We start from the raw sequence: 21,658 nt of genomic DNA on the forward strand, positions 1-21,658 counted from the left end.
AATTTGCGAACTCCAAGCTTTTATGCTTTTGTTTACGTGGTTTAAAACAAGACCCAGAGGTTATGGAAGTTGAATCATTCTCTGGTTCAAAGGATGACCCCGCCATTGCCTCTACTTGAACTTCTAAGTTTTCTGACGCAAAACAGCTAACAAGTATGCTTCGGCGTTATTTATAACCATAAACAGCACAGTTATATCATGCAAACATCAATTTTTTGAACTACGAAAGTAGGGCATGGTGTGTTTCCATGGTTACCAAATATGTTTACGGTCATGTTTATATTCCCATTGTGAATGACTACTTAATTTTACGGTAACGTTTGTTACGCTATTTTGATGTTTAATTTTCATTGTTGGGCCTTTAGAGAATACAATATTATTTATTAACAATGCCACGTTCGCTATTTCATCGCCGACCACTATATTAAAATAATATTAAATTACATTTTAATTTTAAAACCGTTTTAGATCAGGAGCACTAGCATGGTGATTACGAAGGCATAGCCTAGCCATCTCAAATATCGATCTTGGGAAGGCGTAGTCAGCCTCTTACGGCGTGATCCAGGTCTTCTCTTCACATCACTGGTTTCACGCTTTAATTTCAGCACCCGGGATACTGTTGAGTGGTGGCAGCCTAGGGTCTTGAGCTGGATATCATCATTCTTCTCTTTTTTGGTGGTTCCCTTCTACTTCTCTCTCTCTCTCTCTCTCTCTCTCTCTCTCTCTCTCTCTCTCTCTCTCTCTCTCTCTCTCTCTCTCAGGGTAACTCTTTTTTGGCTGATGCAGCATAAGCTTCAGGCTTCCTTGCACCATACAGCTAATAATAATAATATGGAGCCATGCTTATACCTCCAGAAAACATACTAATGAACGTGTATACCCTTCCAATTCCGTATTTATAGAAACGACTGATGCAATACCTTGCAATTACTGTCTGATGCAATAGAGGCATTATGTGACGCAATACCTTTGAGACAAACAAAATGACTGTAATCAAACAATATCTTATACGTTTCACTGTAAATGTTACTTTGTTTAAGGTGATGCAGTTTTTTTTTCGCCATTGTATTTACAACGAACTCCCGTATAACGCGATATATGTCTTCGCGATATAACGCGAAGACTGCTGCACAAATTGGAGCAGTGTGGCATTGGAGGCAAGTTGCTGCTATGGATAAAGGGGTGGTTGAGGGGGAGAAGACAGAGAGTGGTAATCAATGGACACTGCTCATCGTGGACTAATGTTATTAGTGGAGTCCCTCAGGGTTCAGTATTGGGGCCTTTATTGTTTTCTGTATTTATAAATGATATTGATGATGGTATATCAGGCTTAATGTCCAAGTTTGCAGACGATACGAAGGTTGGCAGGGTTGTCAAGGACACTACTGACACTATGCTGCTGCAACAGGATTTGGAAAGGTTGAGCAGATGGGCTTCGAGGTGGCAAATGAAGTTTAACATTGACAAATGTAAAGTACTACATATGGGAAACAGCAACCCCAGAGCAACGTATCAACTCTGTGGTACTACACTGACAGTGGTAGAGAATGAAAGGGACCTGGGGGTGGTGGTGCAGGCAGATATGAAGTTCTCTGAGCAGTGCAGACGAGCTGCAAGAGTAGCTCATGGTGTATTGTCAATGATATATAGGAATTTTTCTAGCAGGGATAAGGAGGTGATTATTCCCTTGTATAAGGCAATGGTCAGGCCACACCTAGAGTACTGTATACAGGCCTGGAGGCCTCATTTCAGGAAGGATGTAGAGCTGCTGGAACGAGTACAGAGAAGGGCAACTAGATTGGTGAATGGGACAAAGGGGTTCTCTTACGAAGAAAGGCTTAAGTTTTGCAAATTACAGTGTCTGGAAACTAGGCACCAGCGGGGTGATCTGATAGAGGTGTACAAAGCCTTGAATGGTTTGAGCATGCTCAATGCTGATGGGATTCTTCCTCTAGCTCAGAAAAATCACCTGAGAGGGCATAAATTCAAATTGAGGAAAGACAGATGTAGGATAGATGTGCGGAAATTTGCCTTTAGCCAGCGGGTGGTTGGTGGGTGGAACAGACTTCCATCCCTTGTCGTGGAAGTTGATAGCCTAAATAAGTTTAAGGCTCAGCTGGACAGGTATTTCGAACGAACAGAGGGGTGAAGTGGAAGTGGTTATTTTTATTTATTTATGTTACTTTTTTTTTTTTGGCTGATGCTGCATAAGCTTGCTTTCTTGCATCAAATGCCTCTACTAATGCTAATGCTAATGCTAATATCAATCCCAGGGGCTCACCACCGGCGAGTATGGGCTTGGTGCACCCAGGGTCCTGAGCTGGATATCATCATTCTTCTCTTTCTTGGTGATTCCCTTCTACTTATCTATCTCTCTCTCAGGTAACAGAATTTCTTATTTATTTATTTATTTATTTTATTTTTTTTTTTTTTTTTTTTGTGGAGCATAAGCCTCTGGTTTCCTTGCACCATATGGCTAATAATAATAATAATACAAAATATAATGTGTACTTGCAAAGCGAAAGTAATCGAATTTTGTGCCCCCTATGTTTCATGACGTCGCTTCAAGTACAGCTGAGTTGTTGGTGGAATGTGTAGTTGGATGAAGTTAGGCCTAATTGTGTCTGAAATAATGGCTTGATTTATGAATTTCTTTTGACAATGGAGTTTAAGAACGTCGTGTTTAATGCAGCGAGAGACGGCAAGCTTCGCCGTTTAAAGGCAAGCGAAAGTTATGTTATATTTTATCAAAATTATTCATATCTGAAGACTTATTAGAAACACGTATGATTTTTTTTTTGTGAGACCTTGGGTTCTAAAGCAACAAGGATTGTGTTTATGCTTCATTGACAAATTCTTGTCCTTGACATATTTTATAAAAATGTTTTCTTGTATATCTGATGCTGTTCTTTTCATTTGAATTTTAACTTGATTTGTCTAGAAGCGATGATGTGTGATATTTATCCCTTAACACTATATTTCAATGTGTCAAAGATGTGTAAGGTGCAATGTCGGAAATCTCTCCCCCCCCCCACCGTCGGTTTTGGAGGGATTTTCTGGATAAATTTTTGTTTTGAAAGTAAAAGTTAAACAACCAAAAATAAAAGACAATCAGTCAGTATAACCTTTAAACGAGTGTAAAGTTAAAACTAAGGCCGAGTTATTTTACTGTAATGTAGAGAAAGTTGCTAGTCATTTTATTGCGTGTTACGAGTCGGAGAGTATCGTGAGTGGAAAGTGTGTTCATTCAACCAGGGTATTGTTGACTCAGTGTTGAATTAAGGTCGCTTATTACGCATGAGTTATAATTCTTTAAATATTTAAAGACAATGTTTGAAATATGGGCACCTATATACAAATTAAATTTACTATGTTAGATGGGAATGCCGCACCTTTTTACAGTTTTTGATCTTACGTTGTTAAAGTTTTAAGTCGTATTTTTCAATTTATTTTAATTGAATGGTCTATGACCTTCAGAAATTGATGCTGAGCATTTTTTTTTTTTTTTATTCATGGAGTTGCATTAAAAATCTGAGCATGCACAAACACCAGGAAAATTTTCCACCGAGCTGGCAGCTGAAAGTTTGTTTCAGAAACTTGAAGTATTATTAACTCTTTTACGTATGTGTTAAATGAAAATTTATCTCATATTTTTTGAAATCTCTCTGCAAAAGCTTGGTATCTGATTCAGTCACAGTGTCATATTGAATAAGGAACAATAAAATGATTTTGTATAGGGACAGTACACACAAGTACACACAGTTAGAATCAAAGGCGATAAATAGCTGTTAGAACTACTGACGTCTTTCAACAAACCATAATTTTTGAGGACCAAGTTGTGTGGAAATGCTTGAGTCCATATGACTTTGCCCTCGGTTAACCATTGCTAATTTAGTGTTCATTGGAGAGAGATCAGTCACCTGGCCCAGTCATATGATTTCAGTTTTTAGAAAAGGTTAATGCCAAGTGAGTGGCAACAGAATCTTTTTATTGTTAGTGACTACATACGATTGGGTTTAAAGGTAAATAACATGGCTTCTAGTTAGCACTACTGTTATCATCCAGAAAAATATAATTTTGCTTTTGTATGTTGGCAGTTTTGTAAAATCATTGGGTAAAGATTCAGGGATGGGTACCCCTTTCAAAATGGTGGTGAGGAGAGGAGGGGGAAAGCAGTGATTGGCTGGTTAGAGGGGGAACAGGTATTGTGTGTGTTATCAGACACTCAGTCTAAAACACTGATGGATCCAATATCTTTCTATTACAGAAGATTTAGGAGAAGTCCGTTTGGCCTGCCTCCCTAAAATCCACTCATGCACACCTCAATGGTAAGCCTTGTTACATCACTTAGGTGGCAACGAATGTGTAGAGTGGTTCTCTTCAAGACGCCTGGTCAGCGTGAAGAGGAAAAGACCAAACCCTCCAGCATATGACAGCACAATGAAACAAATGGCCCTCAGTCCCCAGCGGCTTTCACTTCCCCTCTTACGGCAGCAAGAGGATCAGAGTGGAAGCAGAGGGTGCTAAGAATCTCTGGGTACGACCAGGCTGCCATGCACGGAAACTGAACTTGGCCTTTTACAACGTAAGATTGCTGATTGGGTAAGACAGGATATCGCTGGAAAAGGAATTAGAAAATGTGAATTGTAATATCGTCGGTTTGGCTGAAACAAGAAGAAGAATTGAATCACTTATAAGTTTATCAAGTGGAAATCTGCTGTACACCTATGGAAACAGTGAAAGGAGTGAAGGTGGAGTTGGGTTTCTGGTCCATAAAGATTTAAAAAACAACATTTTGGAATTCAAAAGTACATCACCAAGGGTGTCAAGACTAAAAGGTACAAGCTAAAGATTATAATGATTTATGCACCAACCTCGAGCCATGATGATGAAGAGGTTGAAGAAATGTACACCGAAATTGAGAGTCTTCTAGATGAGCAGAAAACCCACTACACTATTATTATGGGGGACTTCAATGCTAAGGTTGGAAAAAGACAAAACAGCACAGAAAGGGGAACTATAGGAAATTTTGGAATTGGTGAAAGAGGTGAAAGAATTGCGGAAATTGCAGAATCTCAAGGATTGTCAGTAATGAACACTTTTTTCAAGAAAAGGGTGAACAGAAAGTGGACATGGAAGAGTCCAAATGGATTAACAACTAATGAAATCGACTTCATTCTCACTAACAGAAGATATATCGTGAATGATGTTACCGTCCTGAATAAGGTAAATGTTGGAAGTGATCACAGAATGGTAAGATGTACACTTGATATAGATGTAGGAAAGGAAAAAAGTGACTAATACAAAGGTCTTTGAGATAACAGAGTAAATAATACAAAGTAAATAATGTATTAGTAAATAATACAAAGGTCTTTGAGATAACAGAGGAGGAGAAAAAGCAGTATGTACTGGAACTTAAGAACAAGTTTGAGCCTCTGCAGACTGCTCAGGACCAAGGTGTCGATGAGGAATATTACAACTTTCTGAAAGTGATAAAGCCTAAGGGAAAAAATTAGTCAAGAAACACTTGTTATGATGAACCAAAGGCGACAAATGAAGAGCAAGATAAACACTGACAAGGAGAAAATTGAGTTTACTGAGCTATGCAAAGCCATCAGAAAGAGACTCGGAGAGGACATAAGAAGATTTAACACAAGAAAAGTAGAACAAGCATTAAGGGAAAACAAAGGACTTAAATCAGCAGCCATGAGCAGTAATGCAAAAAGACAAATGATACTGAAACTGAAGGATAGCGATGGTGTACTTATAAATAGCAGAGAAGGCATAATTCAAATAACAGAAGACTACTATAGAGAATTATACAAGGAGCGAGGGAATGATACCAGCAGTGGGGAAGATGGATTGCAAAAGCACATACTACATACCCAATATTCTTCCTGATGTAGTAGAACATGCATTGAAGAAAATGAAGAATTGGAAAGCCCCGGGGGAAGATAAAGTTACTGTAGAGTTGTTAAAATTGGGAGGAAGAGACATAACACAAAAACTGGCAAGGCTCTTCACAAAGTGCATTAGAAAAGGTGTGACGCCTAAGCAGTGGAATAATGCAATCATACTTTTGCTGCATAAGAAAGGAGATAAATCAGAAATGGGAAATTATAGACCAATTAGTTTGTTATCCCACATCTACAAGTTGTTCACAAGGGTCATTACTAACAGATTAGAAAGAATTCTTGATGAGAATCAACCGAAAGAGCAAGCTGGCTTTAGGACAGGATTCTCAACTATGGATATATTCTCAACAAGATAAGCACCTTTACATAATGTCACACCTAACCTAACGGAAAAAGCAAATGAATATAAAACACCATTATGCCTGGCATTTGTGGAATATTAAAAAATGCAATAGACTCCATACAGCATAAGGCAATGTTTCGGGCACTGGAAAGACAAGGCATAAGAACCCCACATATTATGATTTTGAAGAAAATATATGAGAACACTACCTCCTTTATTCGACTAGACAAAGACAGTAGCAAATTTAAAATCGAGAAAGGAGTTCGACAAGGAGACACAATATCTCCGAAGCTGTTTACTGCTGCCCTTGAGGAAGCTTTCAGAAGATTAGACTGGTCGCAGAAAGGAGTCAATGTGAATGGAAAGTACCTAAACCATTTATGATTTGCAGATGACATTGTAGTCATAAGCCACGATCCCAAAGAATTAGAGGAAAATCTTAATCAGTTAGTAAGGATTTTGTACTAAAGATGAATATGGAGGAAACAAAAGTAAAGATGAACAAGTATGCCACAGAAAACGACATAATGATTGAAGGAGCAGTAATTGAAAAGGTATACTGGAGTTACAGCATGGATTTGTTAAGGGGCAATCTTGCCTGACCAGTCTGATTGGCTACTGGGATGCAGTAACAAAGGAACTGGATGCAAAAAATAATTTTGATATCATATACTTGGATTTCAGGAATGCTTTTGGTACTGTTACACATAAGGCTGCTGTACCTTTGCTTCCAACTACAAACTGGAACAAGTGGTATTAAGGACAAGTTACTACTGTGGATAAAAGTATGGTTTAGTGGGAGAGGACTGATTATCAATAGGGATTACTTTTTGTCTACTAATGTTATTAGTGGAGTCCCCAGGGTTTAGTACTGGACCCATTGTTGTTTTCAATATTTATTAATGATATTGATGAAGGTATATTAGGCTTAATTTCTAAGTTTGCAAACGATACAAAAGTTGGCAGGGTCATTAATGACACTAATCAAGATAAGCTACTGCAATAAGGTCTGGAAAAATTAGGCAGGTGGGCTGATAAATGGCAGTTTAAGTTTAACATTGAGAAATGCAAGGTGCTGCATATGGGTAGCAGTAATCCGAGTTTAACATACAAACTGTGTGGTACTACACTCAGGTTAATGGAAAATGAAAAAGACCTGGGTTAATTGTGCAGTCAGATATGAAGTTCTCTGAGCAATGCAGACAGGCCACGCTGAGGGCTCATGGTGTTTTGTCATTGATATACAGGAACTTTGCTATCAGGGATTAGCATTAGTAGAGGCATTTGATGCAAGAAAGCAAGCTTATGCAGCATCAGCCAAAAAAAAAAAAATAAAGTAAAATAAATAAATAAAAAATAACCACTTCCACTTCACCCCTCTGTTCGTTCGAAATACCTATCCAGCTGAGCCTTAAACTTATTTAGGCTATCAACTTCCATGACAAGGGATGGAAGTCTGTTCCACCAACCAACCACCCGCTGGCTAAAGGTAAATTTCCTCACGTCTATCCTACATCTGTCTTTCCTCAGTTTGAATTTATGCCCTCTCAGGTGATTATTCTGAGCGAGAGGAAGAATCCCATCAGCATTGAGCGTGCTCAAACCATTCAAGGCTTTATACACCTCTATCAGATCACCTCGCTGGTGCCTAGTCTCCAGACACTGTAATTTGCAAAACTTAAGCCTTTCTTCATAAGAGCACCCCTTTGTTCCATTCACCAATCTTGTTGCCCTTCTCTGTACTCGTTCCAGTATCCTACATCCTTCTTCAAATGAGGCCTCCACACCTATATACAGTACTCTAGTTGTGGCCTGACCATTGCCTTATACAAGGGAATAATCACCTCCTTATCCCTGCTAGAAAAATTCCTATATATCATTGACAATACACCATGATCTACTCTTGCAGCCCATCTGCACTGCTCTGAGAACTTCATATCTGCCTGCACAACCACCCCCAGGTCCTTTTCACAGAGTTGATCCGTTGCTCTGGGTTTGCTGTTTCCCATATGTAGTACTTTACATTTGTCAATGTTAAACTTCATTTGCCACTTCTCAGCCCATCTGCTCAACCTTTCCAGATCCTGTTGCAGTAGCATAGTGTCAGTAGTGTCCTTGACAACCCTGCCAACCTTCGTATCGTCTGCAAATTTGGACATTAAGCTTGATATACTATGATCAATATCATTTATAAATATAGAAAACAATAATGGACCCAATACTGAATGCTGAGGGATTCCACTAATAACATTAGTCCACAATGAGCAGTGTCCATTGATTACCACTCTGTCTTTTCCCCCTCAACCACCCCTTTATCCATAGCAGCAATTTGCCTCCAATGCCACACTGCTCCAATTTGTGCAGCAGTCTTCCATGTGCAACAGTATCAAAAGCCTTTCTAAGATCCAAGTATATAATATCAAAGTTATTCCCTGCATCCAGTTCTTTTGTGACTGCATCATAGTATCCAATCAAATTGTTCAGGCAAGACTTCCCCTTAACAAAACCATGCTGTGTCCGAGCTATAACTGAAGTCTTGTCTAGATGATCCTGCAGTGCTTCTTTAACCAGTGCCTCCATTAATTTTCCGGGAACAGAAGTTAAACTAACAGGTCTATAATGACTTGTGTCGCCCTTTGATCCTCCTTTGTGAATTGGGGTCACATTTGCACATCTCCAGTCCATGGGTACTTCCCCTGAGTCCAAGGAAGCTCTCATAATTATGGCTAAAGGTTTGCTTACTTCCTTTGCTGCCTCCTTTAATATAACTGGATAGTATCAGCTGGAGAATAAATTCTGGCAACGATGCACAAAAGGTAAAATGCTGATGTTATGTCTGTCTCCTCTCTCTTCTTGTAATTTTATAATTTTGAAATTTTTGTAATTTTGTACACTTTTGTAATTTTTCTTGTGCTTGAGATAAAAAAATTGTATAAGTAATTCTGTTTACATGTTCGTCGAACATTTCTTTTGTAGGTGGTAGATGACTTTCATCAACCGGTGAAATACCACCACTTTGCTTATTGGAGGCTTGAAGTGGTGAAACCCATGTTTAGTCTCTAGAGCAAAGTTTCCGGCATCCCCCTCACCCCATATGTTTCCTTCAACCCATGCTTTTTTAACCCAAGCACGGTACTAAGTACTATAGGTTCTAATACATCTCGTGTTTGGGGTTCACATAAAAAAAAAAAAAAAAAAATCAAATTCAGCACACATTGTTGTGACTGCTGCATAAGTATATAGGGAAATTCTGACTTACGTAAGTCATGGAGTGACTGTATTGATAGCAGTGGAAGAGAGAGAGAGACACAAGTGTCGAAAGCTGCTGTAAGTATTTTATTTTTATTAAAAGAAGCAAGCGCTGCAATCAGAGGGCGAAGCCCCCTAGTTTAAACATTCAGGGTCTAGAATGACCCTGTCAGAATAGCTAACCAAATTAGTTAAACATGATTTTCTCTTTATAAAACCATGCCGAGCATCCTTCAGAATTCCATTTATATCTAAATGATCCTGAATTCCACCCTTGATCATTGTCTCCACAATTTTCCTTACTACTGAATTTAGACTGACCGGCCGGTAATTTCCCACTTCACTCTTAGAACTGCCCTTATGTATTGGAGATACATTGGCACTTTTCCAATTCAATGAAATTATTTCCGAATCCAGTGTTTCTCTCATAATTAGCTTCAATAGTTCAATGTACTCACTTGCCACCTCCCTTAAGATTATAGGATATATCCCATCAACCCTAGGAGCCTTAATGGCCAGTAGGTTCGAAAGTTTTTTCATTAAAAAAACTGAAATTTCGGTATTATTAATAACATATTTTTCAACTTCACTCCCATAATTTCTCATGATATAAAGGGTTTTTCTTCTGTATGTATCGAAGCAAAGTGTTGAGTTCATCTGCAACATCATTCTCATAATCTTCCTTTGCCAACCTTTTCTGTGCCACTATTACAGATCAATCTGTAGCTGTTATAGGTTTCAATACTTTTTATTGCTCTGTAACTTTTCCATGCCATCTTTTTCTGCTCAAGTAATCTGGCAACTTCCATATTCGTCTAACTTGGAATCTTCCTCGGAGATTATTTTTTTAATGGTATATATGAATTCAAGGCTTCTGTGATGTTTTAAAGGTGTACCATAATTTTGATTGTATTTGCTATCAGTGAGATATCTACCCAGTTAATAGAGGCAGTGTAACACCTTAAGCCATCATAATTTCCTTTCCTGAAATTATAACCCATTCCTTTGCCTTTAACTGCTGTCTTCATTGTCCACCGTAGCACTCCGTGATCACTTCCTGCTTCTGGTTCGTGTACTGTCAGCCCTATTATGTCGTCTGGTTCGTGGGTGATGATGAGGTCTAGAATATTCTTTTCCCTAGTACTTTCCGTGACATGTTGCTACAAATAGCAATCATCTAGTTGATTTTAAAATTTTGACCCCTATGTCAAGTTTTCTTCCCATTTACTCCAATCAATTAGAGGCAAATTAAAATCACCCATAATAAGACATTGATGCTTACTTGCCCATTCCATTTGCATGTAGAGGCTCTCATCATAATCTTCACAATCACCTGGCCTGTAGATTACTTATATAGAAAATCAATTGATTTGGGAGGCGTAATATGGCTTAAGTAGCCCTTGCGCCAGAAAACACCACAACAACAACAACTGTAGATTACTCCCACTCTCATTATACCCTTGCTTCCAACTATCTCACACCATTCAGATTCTATACTAGCATGTGAAACGTCTGAATCCGGGAGTTCAAAAACTCTTAACAAGAATTTTTCCCCTGGAATGCCAGCTTATTTCTGATTAAAGCAGCAGCGTCGCATGTTCACTGCCCATTTCTTCACAAAGTAACTTTAACTCTCTATTAAGTAGCCTTGATTTAATGTGGTTCAGTATCTTTACAGCATTGTTCAACATAGTTTTTAGGTCTCTTTCCATCATTTTGGTGACAAGTACTTATCAATGGAGCACATGGCTACTCGAACAAGATGGCATCAACTCTTTGATGTGCATCACCACCCCAGCTGTTTTTACTGTTATTGTTCTGCCCTTATCAGTGCACACATCAACACACTTTTCCCAATTGATTTCAGGTTTTATTATGTAACTGTTTATGACATTAACATTTCTCCAGTCGTGTGACTTTCAAGAGATTTACAGAGCAGTAAATCTTCCTCGATTTTGTTCTGGAACAAGTAACATACAAATACTAATGTTATTAGTGGAGTCCCTCAGGGTTCAGTATTGGGTCCATTATTGTTTTCTGTATTTATAAATGATATTGAAGATGGTATATCAAGCTTAATGTCCAAGTTTGCCGACGATACGAAGGTTGGCAGGGTTGTCAAGGACACTACTGACACTATGCTACTGCAACAGGATCTGGAAAGGTTGAGCAGATGGGCTGAGAGGTGGCAAATGAAGTTTAACATTGACAAATGTAAAGTACTACATATGGGAAACAGCAACCCCAGAGCAACGGATCAACTCTATGGTACTACACTGACAGTGGTAGAGAATGAAAGGCACCTGGGGGTGGTTGTGCAGGCAGATATGAAGTTTTCTGAGCAGTGCAGACGGGCTGCAAGAGTAGCTCATGGTGTATTGTCGATGATATATAGGAATTTTTCTAGCAGGAATAAGGAGGTGATTATTCCCTTGTATAAGGCAATGGTCAGACCACACCTAGAGTACTGTATACAGGTCTGGAGGCCTCATTTCAAGAACGATGTAGAGATGCTGGAACGAGTACAGAGAAGGGCAACGAGATTAGTGAATGGAACAAAGGGGTGCTCTTACGAAGAAAGGCTTAAGTTTTGCAAATTGCAGTGTCTGGAGACTAGGCACCGGTGAGGTGATCTGATAGAGGTGTATAAAGCCTTGAATGGGTTGACCATGCTCAGTGCTGATGGGATTCTTCCTCTTGCTCAGAATAATCACCTGAGAGGGCATAAATTCAAATTGAGAAAATACAGATGTAGGATAGACGTGAGGAAATTTGCCTTTAGCTAGTGGGTGGTTGGTTGGTGGAATAAACTTCCATCCCTTGTCGTGGAAGTTGATAGTCTAAATAAGTTTAAGGCTCAGCTGGACAGGTATTTCGAACGAACAGAGGGGTGAAGTGGAAGTGGTTATTTTATTTATTTATTATTTTTTTATTTATCTATTTATTTATTTTTTATTTTTTTTGGCTGATGCTGCATAAGCTTGCTTTCTTGCATCAAATGCCTCTACTAATGCTAATGCTAAAATACAAGTACAGGCTGGCCTCGATTAATGCGATTAATTTGTCCCGCAAGCACATTGTGCAAAACGGAAATGTGTTAATCGAATATAATAATCAATAGAAAAAATGAATTGGTCCTTGACCTTCTGGAATGTCCATAAAGAATTTTAAAAATACCTTTTAAATAACTTTTTAACTGTATACAATGTAAAAGATAATAAAAATAGTTATGGAATTAAATGTTTATTGCATAAAACAGTGGTTCCCAAACTGTGCACCATGGAATATTTTAAATTTTCAAGGGAAACACAGCAATATTGTTTAGTTCATGCTAATAGTTCGAATTAATGGTTCGCGTGGTGTCTGAAATCTGTTGGACACCGCGTGAACTATTAGCTTGAGGTAGTTCACAGTTTCAACATTCCGTATTAAGTTATTTGGACCTAACTATTTAATAAACAGAACTGTTAGGTATTTCTTTTGGTCTAGGTGCACCATGGAAGAATTACTGAGACACTAAGGGTGCCATGAACCGAGAAAGTTTGGGAACCTCTGGCATAAAATACAATGAAGAAATGACTATTGCGGAAATATTTGAACAGTGTTGACTTTCTCTTTTCATCAATCAATTTCCAATAGCCGACAACAATCTTCTCTGGGCCCTGGTGAAATAAATATTGCAGATAACCTCAAACCTCTTGTTTGAGGTTCTCTGCGATACGAAAGATTTCATCTAGTTCTTTTACCGTTATCTCCTCAATGGTAAAATTTTCATCTGGCTCATTTAAAAATTTGAATTTTTAAATTAGCATTGTCGGGGGGCATTGTCGAGTCCACGTTATGTCAAGGATCTGGGTATATTCTTACCACGTGTACGCCATATCCAAAAACTTCATTGCTTCATACAGCATGTCCCACCCACTTTTTCTTACTATTGAATATACCATGAATTGTCAAACTAATAGAGTAAGCTTATCTGCGAAAAGATCTAAACCTCCCAAACACTTCCTAATTCATTTCACAAATATACATGGTCTCAATTCTAATCTCAACAATGTTCGTTTCCACTTGCAGTCTGCCAAACCCCATGTACTTTTTCTGACAGAATCTCAGTTATTGGTTGATTCAACTACTGCTCATCTCAGTTGCCCAGATTATTCACTCTATGATTCCTTTCGCCTCAAAGTGGTACTTGTGCATATGTCTGTTCTGATATTCCCTGTCAGAGACTTGGTAATCTGGAACCTCCTCTCTTCATCTTCTCTGGCTTAAAATCTCTCTACCTCGTTGTGTGAAATTCATCTGTTTTCTCTACCATTCTCCCAACTCCACTAATTACTTGGAATTCTCTGACTTCCTCTCTCTGCAACTTGACTTTCTCCAGTCCAACTTTCCTAAGAATGAGGTAATTTTCCCTGGTGATTTTAATGTTCACAACTCCAGCTGGCTTCCGTTTTCTAGATAAACTGACCAGCTGGTCGAGATGCTGAGGCTTTTGCAATTACTAATTACCTTGCACAGATTGTTCATTTACCTACAAGAATACTGGACAATCCTAACTATACAGCTAACACACTTAATCTTTTTCTCACAAACAACCCTTCTAAGTACACGGTCGAAGTGAGAGGTCCTTTAGGCACCTCAGATCACAACTTGGTGATTGTCTCTTCTCCAATGGAGCCTCTATCTCATGGTTATTCCCAACCTCGTATTGTTTGGCATTACAAGAACGCAAAATGGGATGACCTGCGAGATTTGTTTTCCTTGGTCGGATTACTGTTTCAAAACTTTTAATGTCCACGTTTTCTCAGATCGTGTCAGTAAAATTATTCTTGTGGGAATGGTATCCTTTATTCCACACTCCACTTTAAAATCTCGTCATTTATCTGAACCTTAGTTTTCCAATAAATGTGCTAAGGCTGTTCAAGAGAAGAATGTTGCATATGGTAATTGGCTTGTTTCTGATTCTCCAGTTTCATTTTCTGCCTACACCAAAGCTCGCAACAATTGTAAAGCAGTTATTAATCAGTCCAAACTAGAGTTTGAACAGGCTAAGAGTAGAAAACTTGCTTCTTGCCCTAATGGTAGCTGAGCATTCTGGTCTCTTGCCAAAGCTATTGGCGCCAACTTTTGCCCATCTCTGCTCCCTTCTCTGTCAAAACCAGATGGTTCTATTGTTACTTCAGCCAAGGATAAAGCTAACCTGCTAGCATCCCATTTTTCTTCCAACTCATGTATTAATGATCTCGGTAAAACACATCCCACCATTCCTAGTACACTCCATTCAATGCCTACTGTGGTCTTCCATCAAAAGGATGTCAGAAGGTTTTGAACAATCTTGATGCTAAGAAAGCTCCAGGTCCCGATGGTATTTGTGCGCTTGTTCTCAAAACCTGTGCTTCTCAACTTACTCCTCTTTTTGCTGCCTTTTTTTCACTTTCTTATTCCAAAGGTGTTTTTCCTTCTGCTTGGAAACTTGCTTATATCCAGCCAGTTCCTAAATTATGGTGACAAATCCCTCCCATCCAATTATCGTCCCATTGCAATTACTTCTACTCTATCTAAAGTAATGGAGAAATCAATTAATTGCCAACTCTTAAACTACCTAGAATCCTTCCGTCTGATCAAGAGCAACTGCTTGTGTTTCACGAAGCTTTTCCATATTCTGGCTTATGTTACCCATTTATGGACAAATTCAATGGAAAAGTTTCGTGAAACACAAGCAGCTGCTCTTGACATCTCAAAGGCTTTCGATGGTGTTTGCCCTAAAGGTCTTCTAAACAAGCTTCCATCTTATGGCGCTTCTTGATTAGACCGGGATTCGAGCCCATTACCACCAAATACGGAGGATGCGGAAAGGTCAGGGAATGACCACAACACATCCCGGAGCAATACGGCCTTAGTTGCTAATGCTCCTAAAAACCAAATGACAAACAAACCATCTTATGGTTTGCCAACTGTTTTTTGTGATTGGTTATCCAGTTTTCTCTCTGACGCTCACTGGGGTATATCTCTTTTGGGGATTACCCTGACTTCTAATCTCTCTTGGCAGGAGCACTTTGCAAATATTGCTTCCTCTGCATCTAAAAAACTTGTTTTTCTCTTTCGCTCTCGGCGTTACTTTGCTTCCAAACAGTTATTCATGCTGTACAAATTGCAAATCCGCCCTACCATGGAATATTGTTCCCACATCTAGGGCGGTGCCTCCAAAACCTCTCAGGCTTCTAGATTCCATTCAGAAGAGGGCAGTTAAGTTAATTAATGACTCATCTCTAATAGAGTCTCTCCACTCTCTCTCTCATTGACATACATGTACTATGTCCGCTGCATGCTTTTCTATACTTCCATTGGCACTATTCTTCTGAATTGGCTTCTATAATTCCCACTCTCTCTCTTTCAAAATAGTCCGAACACATGCAGCCACCATCAACATCCGTTTACTGTCCCACTTCAAACTCACAGAACCAACTTTTCATCTTCCTCATTTATTCATTCAACTGCTGTTTTCTGGAACAACTTTGCTTCATACGTTTTTCCTGAAAATTACAGTCTACAGAAGTTCAAGTCTAATGTCAACAAATATCTCCTTTCATCTTCTCAACCTCCAACCCATGCACGGTACCAAGCACTATAGGTTCTAATACCTCTTGCATTTGGGGTTTCATAAAAAAAAAAAATAATAAAATAAATTCAAATTGAGAAAAGACAGTTGTAGAATAGATTGCAAAAATTTGGCTTTAGCCAGCCAGTAGTTGATCATTGGAAAAAACATCCATCTGTTGTAGTGGAGGTCAACAACTTAAATAAGTTCGAGGGGGAACTAGACAAACATTTGGAGTGAATGGACGGGTGAAATAGGAAGGGTTTTTTTTTTTTTTTTTTTTTTTGGCTGATGCTATAATAGCTTGCTTTCTTACATCATATGCTTCTACTAATGGTAAATGCTAATGAACGTGTTCATCCGAAATGTTACTCTTGAATAATCTAAGTGTCTTTTGTAAGAAGGTTGGAAAATCAAAAAGGACAACTATCAAAGTGCCTGATCTGTACCAGGGAGTATCTGCTTTTGAGAGGTTGCTTAACATGTAATTTCAAATACTTTTGGCCTGAACTCAAGCCTTGAGTGTCCACAACAAGGGGTGTCTGTTAAAGGAGGTTTCACTGTGCTAAGTTGACAGCCATTGTGACAAATTTACGTAAAAGCTTTCTCCAAATAATTTCATAGTAGCTCAGAATGAAGAATCCTTGAAATTCTCCAAGGAGTAAGGATTTGTTATGAAAATAATATACTCTGGAAATCTATGATAACTATGTGCCTTATTAGTGCCATTAGATGAGTCTTTCAAAATTGGACCTAGTCATAATGATAGTTTGCTAATGCTAGTTGTCTGTGGTCAAAGATGGTTGCCCACAGACTAGTTGCTTGTTGTCAAAGATGGACTGAAAAATCACTATTATAATTCCCAGGAATGCTAGTTATTTTCTCCACTTAAATGCTAGTTTGAAACCAAGTCATGCTTACATATTTTTTTTTTTTTTTCAATGATTAAGTCTACAGATTAACCCTCTACTGGGTGCAATAAAAATATGTCGTTAGTAGTCGCTGTTCTCCCCAAAAAATTTGGCATTGTGAAGTAGCTGGGTGGGGAAGTGTAATACTTCGCAATATTATAAAATTTTCTGTTATTTATAAATCTGACTTATCCAGAGCACAAATTAATTGCATAATTTAACATTATATGCTCCTGTCACATTGACCTCGATCCATAGTATGTTCAAATTAATATTGATCAAGATCAGTGAGCAGTACCATACGGTACCGTGAGAATCGCTTAAATTTTAGTCAGGCAGTCAGTTAAATTCACTGGGCGGTGCGACCATTCAATAGGTCCTGGGGAGAACACTAGTAGTAACCATTATGTTTGTAATAAAGGAATTAAATAATGAAAAAAAAAAATTTTTTTTTTTTTTTTTTGAAGCATAAGCTAACTTTATTTTCATTTTGTTTTGAACACAACTATGAAAAATCCATTTTTTATATTTTCGATTATTTTTTTAAGAATAATCTGCTTCCCCCTCCACATGCTTCACATATACACTTCAGACGTGTTTTTCTAAGTTTATTAAAACCTGCACATGGGTGTTATCTTCATTGTTAGCAATTTAAAAAACATGTGCTTCATTGGTTGGATAATGGCAATAAACATCTGACACAAGTACAGTGTTGGCATTGCAATATGCTGCGGAAACATGGTGCCATCCTTGTTGATTGGACAATAAAAAAAAAGCTGATATTTTTAAATTCACATTTTGAAGTGCTTGATAATTACAGCAATACCCCACATAGCACTGACAATTGGTACCAAAACTGTTCCGTGTTATGTGAAACCATGCTAATTGAGGTATAATTATAATGGGTTTAAATTGAATGTGTACCAGAGAAAGTCTATAAACAAATTATAATAAATCTATAAACAATTTGCACTTGATAGCCAATTAAAAGGATTTGAAATAAAAAATATTGCAAAAATTTTATTAATGAAAAGGTAACAACATCCGGATCTGGTGAAGTTGTCTCTTCTTTTTCTTGGCATACAAGTCTTTGTGGCATCGAATCCCATCTTGTAAAATTTGCCACATCTTGATGCTATGTTCAACATCCAGATCTCGATTCATAATCACCTCTCAGGCCACGTCAGTCCCCCAAAAAACTTTCTCCAATTCTTCTGTTGAAAATTATTTTGGTTCCACTTCAGTGTTATCCACTTCAGAATTAATTTCCTCTTCTTCATATGCAGTTTGCTCATCGATTTCAAGGAGAGTTGCATCATCTAAGTCATTTGCATGTGAGTCGGTGCAGTCACGTACATTGGCAATATCCAAAGTTTCGAATCCCAAGTCTCTTTCAATCTTCACAACGTCTTCAGTGAATGTCTGAATTTGCAATTCAAAACCAGTGAAATCATTTGCCAAATGGGGCCAAACAGAACGCATGTTGGTGGCAGTGATTTATAGCCAAGATGCAAATATAGTTTTGATCGTATTTAGAGGGGTAAAAAATAAATTGTGAAATGAAAAGCTATCACATCATCTTGTCAGGATGGAATTAAAAATATTGAACACCGTTGCACGTTGCTACTGACTGCCCGAAGGGAGCTATTGGCACATGTGCATGTGAGACAATAGAGTTTACACCGTAACATATATTTATGCATACCTAGGCTATGACAATGCAGCATATATGTAGAGTAAGTGTCTAGGCTATTGAATGTGTTTCAATATGTACAGTAAATTTTTGACTTAAACTTAATTGAAAATAGTGTTATAGTGAAACCCGTGCTGTTTGAAGCCGTGCTAAGTGAGGTATTGCTGTATATGCAAGAAGAGGCTTTAGAAAGCTTAAAAAAACTAAGAATTTTTAAATTCTTAAGAATTAAACATAAGAATTTTTTATGGCCAAACTTCTTCACTAACAAAACTAATGAAACAGTTAAAAAGTCAAACCAGTAATGATATAAAACTAAAATTCATTGTTATTTCTCTAATAGATATTTTTACTTCCAAGTTTAAGTCATTTTGATGGACAATTCAACAACAATATGCCTGGCAGTGGGTTAAATGCAATAAGTGTATTGAACTTTGAGGGAAGTGGGGGGAGAATGCAATTTTGTACCTGTGTATTTTATACTCTGTCCTCCAAACTTTTTGGCCGCTCCCTTAAATATATGTCATTTGCCTTGCAATAATATTTTACATTCTTTCATAATTGCACTTCCCTGTAAGCTATTTTTTGGGTTTTTCCACTTGCACAGTATAAATTAGCATTAGTAGAGGCATTTGATGCAAGAAAGCAAGCTTATGCAGCATCAGCCAAAAAAAAAAATAAATAAATAAATAAATAAAAAATAACCACTTCCACTTCACCCCTCTGTTCGTTCAAAATACCTGTCCAGCTGAGCCTTAAACTTATTTAGGCTATCAACTTCCACGACAAGGGGTGGAAGTCTGTTCCACCAACCAACCAACCGCTGGCTAAAGGCAAATTTCCGCACGTCTATCCTACATCTGTCTTTCCTCAATTTGAATTTATGCCTTCTCAAGTGATTATTCTGAGCAAGAGGAAGAATCCCATCAGCATTGAGCATGCCCAAACCATTCAAGGCTTTATACACCTCTATCAGATCACCTCGCTGGTGCCTAGTCTCCAGACACTGTAATTTGCAAAACTTAAGCCTTTCTTTGTAAGCGCACCCCTTTGTTCCATTCACTAATCTTGTTGCCCTTCTCTGTACTCGTTCCAGCAGCTCTACATCCTTCTTGAAATGAGGCCTCCAGACCTGTATACAGTACTCTAGGCGTAGCCTGACCATTGCCTTATACAAGGAAATAATCACCTCCTTGTCCCTTCTAGAAAAATTCCTATATATCATTGACAATACACCATGAGCTACTCTTGCAGCCCGTCTGCACTGCTCAGAGAACTTCATATCTGCCTGCACAACCACCCCCAGGTCCCTTTCATTCTCTACCATTGTCATTGTAGTACCACAGAGTTGATACATTGCTCTGGGGTTGCTATTTCCCATATGTAGTACTTTGCATTTGTCAATGTTAAACTTCATTTGCCACCTCTCAGCCCATCTGCTCAACCTTTCCAGATCCTGTGCAGTAGCATAGTGTCAGTAGTGTCCTTGATAACACTGCCAACCTTCGTATCGTCTGGCCTGTGAACATGCTCATCTACAGACATAATACACCTTGGTCATGAGTTCGTGCTTGGGGGGACAGTTATTATCTATTTATAATTTTGTGCTTCCTTGATATAAAATAATTTGTGATACATTTTCTCCCACACTATCACTAATGTTAGTCAGAGTAGCACTAAAAAAAGGTAAATTGCAGTCATTACAACCCACTGCAGGGTGGAAGCCTCCTCAACAATTCATGCTGAGGGAAATGGACCATAATCTGCCATGCTGGTCCAGTGCGAGTTAGCAGATCGACCGTATTTAGCAGTCAGTGGCTTGAACCCCGGTCTACTCAAGAGCATGTGCTACTGCACTCCTGCTCCTGACCACTCAGCTACGGAGGCCGTCAGAGTAGCACTACTCCTAGATTAACACCCTCTGACAAAAGAGAACTCCGTTTATGTGTCCAGTAACTTTATTTAATTTACTATTGATATTGAAATTCTTGTCTCATTTGAGTCACCACACAGATATCTTGTCTTGAGGAAGATATCTTGTCTTGAAGTATGGAAGTTTCTCTCTAGAAATGCTGATTAGTGTAGAAACAGACAGACTTGCTCTTAATGAGAGAGTTCTCACTTTCTAGGAAAAACTAACCTTGTTGCTCTTTGCTGCCCTTTTCTAGCAGATCCACTTTCCTTCTGAATTGGGGTTCCATACCTATGAACAAAGCCCAAGATGTGGCCAAAACTCTTAATGGAATAATTACCTCTTTGTTCCTGCTAGAAAAATTACTATGCATAATAGGTAAAACATCACATGCCATACTGTCAGCCTGTCTATGCTGTCGAGAGACTATGTTGGATTGCACAGTTATGTCTGTCTTTTTCATTTTCTGCTGCCTTAAGTTTGTTGCTTTTCGAGTAATAAGATAACCTGAGGTTGAGACTTTGACATTTTTCTGTTTTTAGCTGAATAGTTTTAGGTCTTGTTGCAGCAGCATACCTTGGTTACTATTATTAACCACCCTCCCAACCTTTATATCATCGTCAAATTTTGACATCAAACCTGTTGTGTGCTCATTGGTATCTAACAAATATTAGAAACAAGAACCTACTACAAAATCTTGTAGAGCTCTACTAGAAACTTTGATCCAGTTAGAGCAGTAGCTATTTATAACTATTTGTTTCTTGTCACCTAACTTTTTATCCACTGTAATACTGTTTTACCAGTGGCACATTTTTCAGATTTATGTAAATGGTGTTCGTGCAGGATAATATCAGAAACCTTACTAAAGTCTAAATATACTGTCAAAATTATCCTTTAGGTCCAGTTCCCTTTTTTTTTTTTTTCTTTTCAACTTTACAATAGCTTATCAGATTAGTTAGATATGATTTCCCTTTAATAAACTCATGCCATTCTTTTATAATTCCATTTCTACCCAGATGATAATGCCTTAATCA

General features: G+C 38.2%; 1 protein-coding gene across 1 annotated transcript in view; it reads left to right on the forward strand.

Moving 5' to 3' along the window:
• The first annotated feature begins 2,593 nt into the window (after nt 1–2,593).
• Nucleotides 2,594–21,658, forward strand: part of LOC150090571 (protein fem-1 homolog C) — a 92,491-nt gene continuing 73,426 nt past the window's right edge. Inside the window, exon 1 of the mRNA XM_090378801.1 lies at nt 2,594–2,721. Within this exon, the coding sequence (XP_090234927.1) occupies nt 2,662–2,721 (60 nt within the window). The 5' untranslated portion in view covers nt 2,594–2,661. The remainder of the gene's footprint in view (nt 2,722–21,658) is intronic.

The sequence above is a fragment of the Mastigoproctus giganteus genome, chromosome 1 (genome assembly GCF_048544385.1).
Source record: "Mastigoproctus giganteus isolate SK-2022 chromosome 1, ASM4854438v1, whole genome shotgun sequence".
Classification (NCBI taxonomy): domain Eukaryota; kingdom Metazoa; phylum Arthropoda; class Arachnida; order Uropygi; family Thelyphonidae; genus Mastigoproctus; species Mastigoproctus giganteus.